This window comes from Chelmon rostratus, chromosome 17 (genome assembly GCF_017976325.1).
Source record: "Chelmon rostratus isolate fCheRos1 chromosome 17, fCheRos1.pri, whole genome shotgun sequence".
Classification (NCBI taxonomy): Eukaryota; Metazoa; Chordata; class Actinopteri; order Chaetodontiformes; family Chaetodontidae; genus Chelmon; species Chelmon rostratus.
The window spans coordinates 12,759,770-12,774,276 of record NC_055674.1 but is presented as its reverse complement, the minus strand read 5'-3'; the positions used below and the strand labels follow the sequence as shown (position 1 = coordinate 12,774,276).

Genomic DNA, 14,507 nt, shown 5'->3' with positions numbered 1-14,507 from the left:
CCTTGTCCCGCTGTCGGCCGCGTACCCCCCTACCCCCACCCCCCAACTCCCATTCGCTCTCCTCTGCCCCATGCCTGCAGAGGATCAGAAGCTGACAGCAGCAGATATTGATACGTGATGATCTAATATGTGCTGTGTCTGTCTGTGCATGCTCAGTCCTTTTGTCTTGATAGACAACATTTTGTCTGTAAGTCTATTTGATTAGCATGCTCTAATATACATACACATGTTTATGTATATACGCAATTTAAAAAAAAGATAAACTTGATTGATCCCTAGCAGGGAAATTCTGTCCTTACAGCGGCAAAAAGGACAGTAATAAGTACAGATAAAGCAATCAAGTATAAGAAATAAATAATTAGAGTACTAATCATTAGAGTGCTACATCACTAAGATAAGAAAAGAGCACAAAATAGAAACTATTCAAGAACATTTGTAGACAAGAGTTACAAGGTAAAGTGACAGCGGTATGATTAATAGCAGCAGAGTCAGCAAGTCTATGATGACAGTGTGCACCAGACTAATATACCATATGATGAAGTAATGCTATAGTGTTTGTCTGTATCAGTATAGAGAAAATCAGTGTAACATATTGACATAATATGATAAATTATGACATTGTAGAGAGAGAATAACGTGAACTGTAGTAGTAATAATAATAATGTACCATTAATATATAGTACAGTACATACAGCAAGACAACATACAAGGCATATCAAATATAATAGTGTGGGTATGTAAGTTCATTCAAATTGTGTTGGGCTTCTTTCAGTTTCCAAAAAGTTCATTTAATTAATTTTGATTAACAAACCATGCCTCCAATAAAGTCTTTATTGTTTTTTTCTTTTTAAGATTTCAACCTGTTATTTCCTCGGTGCTTTTTGGTTGAGTTCAACCTGAGACTTACCCTTGAGCACACCGCCATGAATTTAGACTGTAAGCGTAAACATGTCCGCTCTGAAAGCTCTCGCAGGCTCTCTCTAACTCTTTGCTCATACTGACAATTAGAACTTGCAGGATCACAACACACAGTCATTTACACTAAATGATTCATGGATTTGTCTTCCGCTGAGTTCAAGAAATGACTCTGACTGGTATTTAACTGTGAATGAATTAGCGCTGCTTCATCACATTTCCAGCACTTTATAGTAACAGTGAAATTTATGATACGACAAGTTACAACCCAGCTGAAGAAGAAACACTCTTAAAACCTCTGTCATTATAACAGCCCGCCATCTGAATCGAGCAGCAACAGATATGACTGCACATTCTACACTTGCAACCATGACCCAATGCTAATACCAGGGTATGCCCCATAGCTCTGAGGAGCAGGTGTCTGCTGTAATAGTCAGCTTCTCCTTGTAATATACAGGTAATTGAACCACTGGAACAACGTGTGGGACTCTATACTTTGGCGCCTCTAGTGGGTGGGTGAACAGTGAGGTAGTTGTTAATTTTAATCCCATGAATCTTCTAAGTGCAGAGAATGAAAACACTGTGTGCTATTTAAAGTCTCTTGGAGAAGGGATGCACAGTTGTGCGATGGTCAATCTTCTGTCTGAGAATGTGGGCGTGCATAAGAAAATGAATCTTCTTGAATATATCCTGAGCAAGCCCTCCTGAGCTGTCAAGGAGACCTGGCGAAGAATCTCAGATATAGCATTCTGCAGAGTCTGCACCTCTGCACCACACACATGCTCACACACTCACACTGATGCATATATTAACAGCAACCCCAGTGTGCGTGCGTTTATGTGCATGCTTTATGCGTGTTTGCATGGATGGCCGCCTGTGTCCGAGCTCGTATTTGATTTTTGCAAATGCATTGGGTTTCGTCTGTGCGTGCATGTGTGTGTGTGTTTGAGTGTGAGTGGTTTGCCCCAGGCCGAGCAACACCGAGGTTCAGCTGGGTTTATTTACAAAGCTGAGGTCAGGTGTCACACGATCCAGCCGCAGTGACACTCAGGTGGTCATCAAGGTCGCCCTCTTTACTTTTTCCCTGTGCTAGCTCTATGACTCTCTCTCTCTCTCTCTCTCTCTCTCTCTCTCTCTCTCTTTCTCTCTCTCTCTCTCTCTCACACACACACACACCTGTACTGTATACACCTCAATCGGAAGCTCTGTGTTTTCAGGACACGCCTCACATATCTGAGATAAGTGATCAGTATGTGGATGTACGGGTTCTCACTTCCTAAGGCTTAATTTGACCATCTTTTGCAAATGAAATATTTCCTAACAACCACTTTTCTTCTCTTTTTTGTTGTTGTCATTGTTGTCATCTGTTTCAAAGACACACAGACGCATACAAAGGTGTACATGCGAATAGAAATTATGAAATGGGCCACAGTTATTGGATTTTATTATTTTATTTTCTCAGTAATTTGGTAAATTGTACATTTATTTGGGAAATGCAACATTATGGTCTGTCTAAAACATATGACAAAGAAACAAAAAAAGCTAAAACATTATGAGAATGTGTATGTCTGTGGACCAGAGTGAGTCTTGCAAAATAAAAAGAATAAAAAGGTTTCATCTAACCAGATGGAGAACGACTGACTACAACTAAGAGAGCCCTTGAAGCAGTGGAATAAGGGGGTCAGATCGAGTTGGAGAGATGGAGTCCAGCTGTTTAGGACAAGACCATGGCCTGGAACTCTGTGGAGAAAAAGAAACAGCATTAGTGGGACGTGACACCTCACCAAGCCGACACCTGCCTCAATGTAACTCTAAAATGTGAAGTTTTAAAACTAACAGAGAGAGTGTGATGCTAAATTTCACTAGATTTGTCTAATCAGTTCAACTAAATCACTGATGTGAAATTGCTGATGGTCTGCAGAAACATTGTGCAGGTGTCAGCTCTGAGTGGCTGCTACTGTAGCACAGAGAGCGTGCTGCTGTGTGAGCTGCTTCACTGCTGGAATATATGACACCCTGTCTCTCTGGCATCACTTACAGACCCACAGCAACCAGACTATTGCAGGAATACAGCATATTTAGCCCATCTGCAATTTAATTGAAAATATATATATATATATTTTTTTTTTTTAAGTTTTCCCAGCAAATAGATCCTCTCACCGTCCGCTCCAATCCGGCCATCGCTGTCATCATCAGCAGCACACAGGAAGCCCTTGGTCTCCTTGTCTGTCAGGACACGAGCCCCAGCAGTGAACCTCTGGAGGAAAAACCTGGCATACACAAATCCACAGGCACAAGTTTAAGTTAGAGACCCTCCTCGGTAACAACCGGACAACACAGCAATAACCACAGCAACCAGGAAGTAACACTAAAGTCCAATCTGTGCTCACAGGAAATATACAAAAGAACCCTCTACATGTGCACATGTTACATGCGATGTAAAGTAAGTAATATATTGTCACATGTAATGTCAAGTTATCCAGTGTTGGTGCAGCCAGGAAACACATCTTCTAGTGAGCAGACAGTCTGGGTGATAAATATGAAGGTGGGCGATGGCATGCAATGTGTCAATAAATGTCATGTCAGCGTTCAGAAGCTGGATGAACTGATGATGGTTGGGTCTCTCCTTTACTGCACCCGCGCTTGTGCAACAGCATCACGAAAGCTAAACTGAAATGTGATGATTTCCCGAGGAAGACGCCTGATCTCCCCTTCCCTGCTGAGCTGGCCGCCAACTCACTTGAGCTCTTCCTCCTCGATGAACCCGCTGCCATCGTTGTCCAGGATCGCAAACACCTTCTTCACGTCCTGGGGGCTCTTCTGGGTGAGGCCACACAGCTGGAAAAACTTCTTGGGGCAGAAGGAGTCTGGTACTGGAGGAGTAGAGAGGGCAGAGTGAGGAGCAGCACCGGGTGCATTTCAGTGAGTTCAGACTCCCTGTAATATCAGCAAATCCTCAGACTATTTGTGCCAGCTTAAATTGTGGCGACAAGATGACAGAGTATTATTAAACATGATGTAAGTGGCTTAACCTTCTCACCCAGAGGTGCACAGCATGGAGAGACTATTGATCCTGAATGCTCCCTGTGGAATATTCTACATTTTAGAAGTTTGAGAGGCCAGTTTTACTTGATCTTTGACCTCCAGTGATAACACCGGCAGGCTCACACATGGAATTGTGCCCAGTTGATGCCCCTAAAATCACTTCACAAAGCCTTCACCATGTCCCCTATCTGATATTGCACTCAACTCATCACTACATGCATGTATGCATCTTTTCATGTCAATATTCTGCACTGTTCCAGGTGTAGAAACAGCCATATTGTCTGGTGACTGCACCGGCTCCAGTACAAACGCTGTATAGAATTAAAAATAAAAAAAAAACAATCGAATGAAGAGAGCAGTAATGATACTGGTGGAAGACGATACCTTGGCAGTCCTTGATAGCACTGTCGATGGCATCAGCGGAAAGGATAGATGAGAGCGACATTTTATTCCTGTAGAAGGAACAACCATGGTGAATTATTAACATACGTAGCCAGGCACAGGAGCACATGCGTCTAACTCAACAGTGATGGAGCGCAAAAGTTGTCCAGGTGACAAACACTGTCAGCAGAGAGCCTGCAAAAGTGCTTGAATCTAAATTCTTATGAAAGTCAGAAAGTAAAAAATAAGCACATTTTTCCAGTTATTTACTGACTCATCCACACATTTAAACATGATCGAAATGTTTTTTTAGCTTTGCCTTTTGTGACCTCCAACGCAAATAAGGCTCCGGTTTTTACGCACGCACTTGCTTCACCTGGCACCTGACCAGGCAGCCTCTGAGGCGCTCTGAAGTGCGCTGAGCGTGCAGGAGACAGAGAATCCGCCTCTGAAAAAATCTTTTCAAAACAACTTAAAAAAAAAAAAAAAAAGCCACTTTCCATCAGAAGCAACCTCCCCGGCGCCACACAGCAACCTACCGTGTTCAGGGGTGATCTCGCCCGGTCGGTGATCCAGCAGAGAGGAGGTAAGGCTATGTGGTGACTGCTGTCTGTCAAGGCGGATTTATATAGGTCTGATTGCAGTGACAATGGGGATTGCTTGAGTTACCTGTCTATGGATCAAATTCTAACTGCCCGCCCCTGATCCAATTTCTCAGCTAACTAATTAACCTTTACTATTTATAACGCCCAGGGACAGAGAGACCGGACCGTGGACATCTGTAACGCCCTTGTAAATAGCAAATTAAGTTAAAAAGCGCATTCTTCTCCCCATCCGCCACTCCCTCCTGTCATCCCCTCACCCCTCCTCCTCCTCCTCTCACCTCTAGAATTATATAGTACAGTAAATGCAGGCAGGGTGTAATGTAACTGCAATCTCCCTCTCTCTCCTTTTCTCCCTCTCTTGCCCCCCCACCCTTTCATGCAGATATCCTTTTACAGGCAGCGCTCCCAAAACGAGCGCATCTGAGCCACATCCCACCGCAAATATGCCCTGATCATTACATTTCAGGTGAGTTATGGGAAATAAAATGTCAGCTGACTTTGAGCCTTTCGTGTCACATTTGTTGTGGTGGAGCCATGTCGGTCGCATCAGCGCGGGGTTATAGAGTCATAAGAGGTCAGCTCATACACGCACTCTTTGTCGGGGGCACTGGCACTCTGTGGTGCTTCACCTGCCTCGGACATGACACATCTACCTGCTCAGGTTCGCAGAACATGGGGTTAAACCGAATCTATGACAACCCCAATGCTGCTCGTCACTGGATGTCAGCTGCTTTAGAGCCCTCTCGCGCTCTCACACTGACAGGGAGACAGTCTCGCTGAACTGCTCTGTCAACTGTGCTGATTAAGGGACCCGAGGTCACCCTCTGCTGCCGGTGTCCCGTCCCGCCTTGATGATGATGATGATGATGATGCATTATGCACTGTGTCCCAGGTACTCACATGCACCAGTTAAACAGAGGTACAGCAGTCAGAGGTCATGCTGAGCTCTGGCTTCATCTCTGCTGGAGTTTTATCACGTGGTCACGTTGTCCAACGTGTCCAGTTGCAAAATGATCACTTCTGGTTGTCTTTTTCGAGGACGTCTGTGGCCCCCAGCGGGTCTGACACGCAAACAAATTCAGGGGTCATTAAGCGCATTCCTGGGAGAGAGTTCGCTGCAGAAGGTTATTCCTCTCCATGATGTAAGGTTAGCTGAAGGTGTGCATATACAGCACGCTGCAGCAGTGTGTGTGGGGAGTAGAGAGACAGATACTCACTGCTGGAAATGTGTGGACATTTTCCAATTCATTTTAATCATTAAACATAACGTAGAGATTAGATGCGCAACTTTAATAAACTAATCCCCCCGAGATGTCGCTGGATTCAGAGCCCAGAGTGCTGTGTCCAAAATATCTGCAACCTGACACTCGGGGATATCCTTGAATGTTACTAAAGGCAGGGACACAGCAGCCCCCCGGCCAACTTCCTCACATTAGAAGTCAGCCACTTCGCGCGCACGCATGTGCGCGTGACGCACTGGCGACTCCCGGCAGCTCTGCTGCTCTTGCACGCGACAGCTGGCGGCCGTGAGCTGCAGGTAACTTTGGCCCAGGACCGGTGCGTTGTCATGACATGCGCTAAAGATCCTCTTAAACATTATTTAAAGGCCTGAAGACGAGCGTCGATAGAAACCAGTCCAAACATATTTGACTTCTGCTTTATTTATATGTTGTTTTCTCGGATGACATGATTCAATAATCTCTAAGGAGATGCTGCTGAGCAACAGGAACGGGGTTTTTTTTACATGGATTTTACGCACAGTGGATGCACAGTAGCCGTTTGTTTAATTCTCTGGCAGCATCCTGTCGTCTTTCATTATTGACTAAAAGCTTGTATCTCGGGCGGTTTGTCATTGTCAACCTCTCCTAAACCTAATCCCGGTGCCAACTTGTTAATGGGGCCCCTCAACAGGCCATGTCTGCTGTGAGGTTCTCGTGAAGCCGGACTCCTGAGCAGGTAAAGAGAAACTCAATCATCTCCTCTGGACTGTGTGTGAAAAAGAGACTGAGGACACCGGAACGAGAGCAGTGGTGCGGCTTTACCCACAGCCGGTGCATGATGTCATGCGCCATGTTGATACCTCACAGACTATACTGTTACTGAGCGATCATTTATTCATTTACATTTGCTAATGCTCTCTACGAGCCTCGCTCCTGGACGTATAGATTCTCCCCTTCTGTCTCTCTGGCCCCTCTTTCTCTGTTGTTTTTGGAAATAAGACAGGATTCTGCTCAATGATTCCGTCCTGCATGAGTGTATGATGAGAATACTGATATGAACACACTGATGCCCCTTTAACTTAAAGCCAGACTCTGCCTGGAGTGTCTGAAGCCAGAGAATCAGATGTCCAGACAGCTGTCGTTTTTAGTGCCATGATGATTTACTGTGACGCCTGTCCCTGCTTCTCATGTTAATGTGCGCACTGCCATCTAGTGGCTGCGGGATGGAGCTGCATGACTGTAACTCCCCACCCAGCCACACGCACAACCAGACACACACTCTCCGGAGGCACACACCCAAACATATGTGTGTGTGTGTGTGTGTGTGTGTGTGTGTGTGTGTGTGTGTGTGTGTGTGTGTGTGTGTGTGTGTGTGTAGCCCATTACATCACCAGTTTATATCATGATGACCATTGCTTTCTCTTTCTTTATTCACTATTTCATTTATATGCTTTAGCAACAGAGATAAATGTATATTTCAGGACAATAAATGAGTAAAATGCTATTTGTTATTTTTGAATATTTTGATTTGGGGAGAGAGAGTCTGCGCATGACATCGGCCTGTTGCCTTTGTAAGATGATGAATTGAGAAGACACAAATCATCACATAAAGAATAAAGATCCAGTGAGACCGTAGCAAAAGAATGTTTATTCTTTTTGTACCGTTCGTTCCTGGAAAGTGCATCATAGATTTTACAGTAAGCAAAATTCATATTTAAGACATGAACACAACCGAGCGACATTCACAATCATCAGTTTGGACAGTGTGTTGCGTAGGAGGAAACGTCTCTTCAGCAAATGTATAAAAATCATTTATATTCAGATGAAAAGGGGGGAGGTCGACGTGGGCTTTGTTGTTCCATCAGAGCAGGTGTTGTTGGTCAGTTGCCACTTTATGCCTTAACCAAGCTCGCAAACTCTGCAGGGAGGAAGAAAGCACACACAGTGGGTAAGCCTGCAGCACAGCATCTAACCGCTCGACATGACAAAGAGGATCAGAGTCCGTACCGTCAGCGCCGATCTTGCCGTCACCGTCGGTGTCTCCGGCCTTCAGGAAAACCGAGGTCTCGGCGTCGGTCAGTGCGCGTGCACCGGCCTTGAAGTTCTGCAGGAACAGCCTGCGGACAGACGGTGGTTAGTTCACAGACCCCCGGGCTCCCACTGGCTGAGGCACGCTTCATGTATTTAAATGTTACTGATGCAAATGTTACCTGCTGATTACCAGGCTTGTTGTTCACCATTCATTGAATCAAAAATAATTAAAGATATTTTTATGCAGCTCAGTTACTTTCCCTCGAATAAGGGAGGAGGGGGGCTGTTATAGGACTTAAAACAGGTTGCTAAAGATAGTTTGACCCTGTGGCTCCCAAAGTTTACATTCCCTCAGTCTGGTGAGAACAATAAACCAATAACGACTGTTATTCACTGGACTTACAGACAAAAGGAACTGTTGTTTTATGCAGCTGATATCAGAAGACAAGGTGCCTGAGTATGTTTTGCATGAGCAGCTCTGATGTGTGGATGTCTGTTCAGGACAAACGTCCCGTGGTGTTGCGTTTGATGTGCAGCCACAGGTGCGTGTCTTACTTCAGCTCATCCTCCTCAATAAAGCCGCTCTTGTCCTGGTCGATGATGGCGAAGGCCTTCTTGACGTCGTCGGCGGACTTGCCGGCCATGCCGCACGCCTTGAAGAACTTCTTGTGGTCGAATGTGCCAGCGTCTGAAATGCACGCAGCTTGTGACTAAAAAAAAACTCCACATGAAAACGTACATTGATGCACCAAACAAAAGGCCACACTGGGGGGAGGGGGGTGCTGTGACTGCATGGGATTTTGTGAAGAGTCACCTTTGCACCCATCCAGGGCTGCAGCGACGTCAGCATCACTCAGTACACCTGCGAAGGCCATTTTGATCTGCAGAGAAATCAAATGAAAGCGGTTATTCTGCAGGACCCGTTCAATAAAAATGGCTGCGGAGCCATTTCTGCAGCTATCGCATATTGCTGACTATGTGGATTATGGGTCAACACATTTATATTTATTTTATCCTTTAGAATAAATATCATGAATCACATTACACAGGCGTCATCATTCTACCAACAGAGCGCCACTCCACGGTTCACATAACTGCGGTCTGTTGGCAACATTTCCAAACTGTTAATTATTCCAAATGGAATAGAAATAGATTAGAATAGACCCATTTCAGATTTCAATCCACTTCTGTCCAGATCCCGGTCGAGGGGTTGAGACTGACACGTGTTCCCTACTGCAACTCTACAGATGCTGGCAGCTCTGAGCAGTAATCCATGTCTTCATGCGGGTGACGCTCCCGCAAAAAAATAAAAGATAAAGACAATTCTTTCTTTAGTTGCAGCAGGCAACTCGAAGTCCATATTAAATTGTTTTGTTTAAAAAAAAAATCAGAAATGTTTTCTCAGAGATGCCAAGCGCGCTGCTGCGGGCTTTTGCCCGCACGGATCCCGGCTCTCCTCCCTCCTTTCATTCAAACTCACCTCTGGTGTCTTTGCTTTGTGGGGTACAGATGATACAAGACAAGAGTCGAGTCGACTGCAGTGATCTTCCCGGTGCTCCCGGTGACCTTTTATAGTCCCACTCAATCGGAAATCTGAGGCATAAGACAACTGACACCGCCGGGAAGGGGGTGGCGAAAATTCGCCCTGTGGCCAGAGGGTCTATTTTAAGTTTCACAAATGAAGACGCTTAAAAGGTGCGTTTGAAGAAGTCTTTAATGTCCCCCCATTGCTAAGAATAGGCCTGCGCACTGCTGAGGAGGACGATTTGGAAATGCTGCTGGCACCACACAACCGTGTGCAGGAGGGTGGAGAAGGAGCTTGCATGCGTTAAAGGTGGCGTAAGTCGCGCTAATTAGTTCTTTTTTCCCCTCTTTTCGTGGTACATTGCTAATTTGGGAGGCACAGACTATTGTATTCATTTATATTTTAATTAAATTTATCTGGCGAGTTTGGTCTCTCACCCGTATTTATGAATTAGATGATGGTGTAGGAATAATATGTGAGAATCAGATGATTTTGCTCTGTAACATCGACAGTCCTCACAGCCACAATGAGCATAAGTTTTTGTTTGTTTTTGTCAGATTTAGTGAATTAAAATCAAGTTTCTAAAAGTCTATTTAAAATCAAATCAAGCACAAAGCAGTCAGAACTGTGCAGCTTAAAAGCTACAAATTCCAAATGTCACTCATTCCCATTTTGACCGGCATATCTACAAAATGTCTTTATTGTTGTCCAAATGGGTCAAAGCGGACTGAGTGATTTTCGGAATCGCCCCTCTTCAGTTGCAGAGTCCACATAGCCCCCTTTTCTTCGTAAGCCCGGGTACCGTTCATGTTATTCTAAGAGCCGAAAGCGTTTAAAAGCTCAAGGTAGTGCCCATGCTGTTAGGCAGATGCTTCTGTAAACTCCAAAGTTCAAAAAATAGAGGGAGATCGGTTCATCTTGACATAATTGTATGATTTCTCCACCTGAAATGCTGAGAACAGCTTCGCCCTGTAGGTGGCAGCACTGTCCCGCGGGGTGAGGCTGCTGTCACTGTGCCTCTTTCTGTTTTGACCACCGGTTAGTGGTAACAGGCTCAGGGTGTCATCTGATAGGGCTGAGGGTTTACATATTGCTGACTGGCAGTTCCCTGAGTAACCTCATTGAATATATTTGTGCGCCAATATTTGTATAGAATATTTCCCAAATAAGCATTACAGTCCAAACACTGCACGAAAACTGAATAGATAAATTGAATAATTTGTTAAGAGCCCATTAGACCACTAAAGATCTGCATCTATGCACCAGATTCAACCTGCTGAAGGTTGCTGATGCAACAGTGGCTGTTAATAGCCCCCCTGTTGCCACAGCACATCATCTAATTGACTACGCAGCAGTTGGTGGAGAAAAAGACCTTGGAGCAGACCAACTAATTACACTATGTGTGACAGCTATCCATTGCAAACCTCCCTGGATCCAGGAAGCATGCAAGCAAAGCCCCCAGGGCCTTTCCCACTGTGTTTGCCAGCTCGTGGCTTGAGTCCAGCTAAACTCCCCCTCCCATTAACCAATTATCAAAACAAGTGCAGGGCAGGTCAGTTCAATTGCCTCTCAGCACCTCCCGAGTATTCAAAATCCCTGGCAGGTGGAGCCTCGTTTCGCACCGCCTCTTCCTCAGCCCGTTGTGTTGACATAGCCACAGCTATGCGAATACAGCGGGTTGTGTGTAATGCACCAATGCAAAGACGACTGACCTGCAGGAGATGACTTTACAGCAAAAGAGTATTTATTCCTGGTTCTTCACTCTTCCTCAAAAGTGCAGATGGTGTTGTACAGTTTGCACAAGTCATTTTTCAGAACATTTAACACACCTGAATAACATTCACAGTAAAGTATGTGTTCAATGTTGAGAAATAATCCGCAGGCAACTCATAAATAAGGTATAAAAAATATTCTTTCAGCTGATGATTACTGAATCTTGCAAGGAGTTCGCAGTTCCATGAAAAGAGGGGGGATCTTGGTCAATGGACATTTATGCCTTTACAAGGGCAGCAAACTCTGTGAAAACACAATAAAACTGCCATTAGTGGTGAACAAAGCGTATTCAGGTTCTTATGTCATCACGGTGGTATGATCTAGATTCTAGACCAACTGGACCCACTCTCTGAGTATGTGAATGGATGCTAAATGATTGCTCTGGAGTCCACTGCTAAAAGGCATCAGATTGAATCTTGTGCGTCTCTGCTGCATTCAAAGACATGCAGGAAGAGGAATTCTTACCATCGACTCCGATCTTGCCATCACCGTCACTGTCGCCGGCGGCGAGGAAAGCCTTGGTCTCCTTGTCAGTGAGGGCTCTGGCGGAAGCAGAGAAGTTCTGCAGGAACAGCCTGAAAGGTGGAGGAAGCAGCAGGAGTTAAGGTTATGTTATATATCTCAGGCTGTGTTGATTGACCTGTTGGTAAGTTACTGTGCAGAACAAGTATCTATCCTCTACAGAACTGAGATTTTAAGGCAAAATGTAAAGTGGCAACAAGCCTGTCTGCAGGCATTTAAATGTATAAAGGTAAAAAAAAACATCAGGCTGCATTAAATATGGGCTTTCTTTAGTTTTTTGGTGCAATAAGTGTGTAGTTTGATTAAAGCCAAGCTAAAGCAAAATGTCCAGAAGAGGGCTAAGAGTAAATAGATTCCTTGTTTTTCTAAAAAGTCAAACACAGCACAGTGACATTAGATCTGGTGCATGTTTTGGTGCCTCAGAGGCACCAAGTGTGCATCGCTTGAGGGTCTTACTTCAGCTCCTCCTCCTCAATGAAGCCGCTGTTGTCCTGGTCAATGATGGCGAAGGCCTTCTTGACATCTTCTGCGGTCTTGCTGGCCAGGCCGCATGTCTTGAAGAACTTCTTGTAGTCAAAGGAGTCAGCAGCTGGAACACACATGTTAACACCATAAGCGCCTGGCAGGCGGTCGATGTAATGTGATATCGGTGCAGTTTAAACCATCAGGTTTACACTTTCTGAAGAGTCCTGCACAGCGATCCACATTTCTACCGCTTTTTCAATTACAATTGCAATGAAAAGTCTTAATATGAGAATGAAGATAACTGTGTGGTTTGCTGTATAGACGAATAAAAGAAGACAATGCAGCTCACCTGAGCAGCCATCCAGAGCTGCTTTCATGTCAGCATCACCGAGGACACCAGCGAAGGCCATTTTTTATTCTTAGAGAGGAGAGAAGACAAGGCTTGCCGTTAGTATGAGCATCACAAATCCAACACAGTCATTTATTATTGCATTGCAAATATCCTTCGTCAGAGGGAACCATTTTAATTCAGGACTTTGTATCTGAGGTTTGAGTGTGCGGGCCTAAGACGCGGGACTTCAGGGAGGTATTCTGGGTTTGAATCAGCACATATCGGACAGATGCTCAGGCCTGTGGGCTAAAGTCATGCATCAACGTCCAGACACTAACTTTAAGTTTGAAGCAAGGCTATTCCTCCTCTAGCTTCACAGGAGAGTGGAAGCTCAGGGACTATTAACACTCTACTATGAAGCATCTTAGAAGCAAAAAAAAAAAATGTCCACTTGTTTCTTTTGGTCGTCAGTTCAACTAATCAATTGCTTTAATTTGCATAGGCTGACACGGCATCAACATTTTTTTTTTTTCTCACGGGCTAAAGAGCTACTCTTTGCCTCCGGATGTCGAGAACAGGCCTGGCTGGGTTTATCCCGACACGACCTAAACAGGCCGGGACGATGCTCCCACCGAGAGGCCGAATCACGCATGTAATCATGCAGCAGTGGAGTCAAACGCGTCTTTAGCTTTCTACGTGTGTTTTTCATCCGGTTAAGAGGGAGCATGTAAAATAGCGCAATTATCATCCAGCGAGCGTCGATCCTTAGAAACCAAGCGGCCACATTTGGCCTCCGCCTCGCACTGATTGAATCGTCCTGCGGTCCCGTGTGGTTGTCGGCTATGTTGGTCCCATTTCCCCCTACAGTTATAGTCCACCGGGGTCCCCTCGTGTGAAGGCCTCTCCTCCCGGTGCAACAAGCCGCTCAGCTCGGCCTCGGCGGGGCGCGTTTCCAACTCACCTTTGCGCTGCGTTGAGGCGAGTGAAAACCAAGGCGGACTCGAGTGAATGCCAAAAGCCCCTTTCCCTCGCTCTTATATATCCTTGTGCAACACCATTTACAGCGCTTTGGGTCTCAGTATCAGGTGCCAAGATGCGTGGGTTTCGAAAAAATGTGTCTACTAGTCTCGACCTATTTTTAGGCGAACAAATGAGGATGCTACCATGTGTGCGGAGGCCTATAGCTAGACGTGTGGAAACCCGAGCGGGCCCGCTGCTCACCGGCTTCACGGGACATGTTACACTCGTGTGATTTATGGGCAACATTTAAGATGCCTACTGCGATGTTGTAAATTTCATCTGAGAATATTAATGAAAAGAATGGACGGGAGAGTGGACGCACTCCGGCTCATGTCCACCAGTTTGATATGTGAGGAAAAACTTATAGCCAGAAGCCACGTGAACGAGCACCAAGGAGCCTCGGTCACTTTCTAATTAATGGAGGAAATGTTTAATCCCAGTCACATTAAATGAAGAAACTGGCCTCTCAGAAGCTGTGCATGTGCTAGGACAGCTTATTTAATGCCCTCAAAAACACACTGCTTTCCATCTCCACTATAATAGTATATTTGATGGTTCACACACTGTTGCTTGGTAGAAATAGTTAATTCTGTCTTCAGTGGTGCCAGTGAAATGTTTCTATATAGCCCATTCATATGCATAATGAGTATAATTATTAATTTACTTTATAACAT

The 14,507-nt window shown here is 45.0% G+C and overlaps 3 protein-coding genes across 3 annotated transcripts; all 3 read right to left on the bottom strand.

The window, feature by feature from the left end:
- Window positions 1-2,425: 2,425 nt before the first annotated feature.
- On the bottom strand, window positions 2,426-5,034 carry pvalb8 (parvalbumin 8). The gene is made up of 5 exons (XM_041956379.1): window positions 4,881-5,034; window positions 4,345-4,412; window positions 3,656-3,788; window positions 3,076-3,185; window positions 2,426-2,655 (listed from the first exon to the last, which is right to left on the bottom strand). Exons 2-5 carry the CDS (start codon window positions 4,403-4,405, stop codon window positions 2,630-2,632), a joined length of 330 nt encoding a protein of 109 aa, XP_041812313.1. The 5' UTR covers window positions 4,406-4,412; window positions 4,881-5,034; the 3' UTR covers window positions 2,426-2,629.
- Window positions 5,035-7,785: 2,751 nt separating this feature from the next.
- Window positions 7,786-9,753, bottom strand: LOC121620269 (parvalbumin beta). Its single transcript, XM_041956254.1, has 5 exons — window positions 9,678-9,753; window positions 9,012-9,078; window positions 8,753-8,885; window positions 8,174-8,283; window positions 7,786-8,084 (listed from the first exon to the last, which is right to left on the bottom strand). The coding sequence occupies exons 2-5, from the start codon at window positions 9,070-9,072 to the stop codon at window positions 8,059-8,061; spliced, it is 330 nt and encodes a 109-aa protein (XP_041812188.1). The 5' UTR covers window positions 9,073-9,078; window positions 9,678-9,753; the 3' UTR covers window positions 7,786-8,058.
- A 1,847-nt stretch (window positions 9,754-11,600) lies between these two features.
- Window positions 11,601-12,892, bottom strand: LOC121621497 (parvalbumin beta-like). Its single transcript, XM_041957998.1, has 4 exons — window positions 12,832-12,892; window positions 12,474-12,606; window positions 11,961-12,070; window positions 11,601-11,738 (listed from the first exon to the last, which is right to left on the bottom strand). Exons 1-4 carry the CDS (start codon window positions 12,890-12,892, stop codon window positions 11,713-11,715), a joined length of 330 nt encoding a protein of 109 aa, XP_041813932.1. The 3' UTR covers window positions 11,601-11,712.
- Between the last annotated feature and the right edge of the window lie 1,615 nt (window positions 12,893-14,507).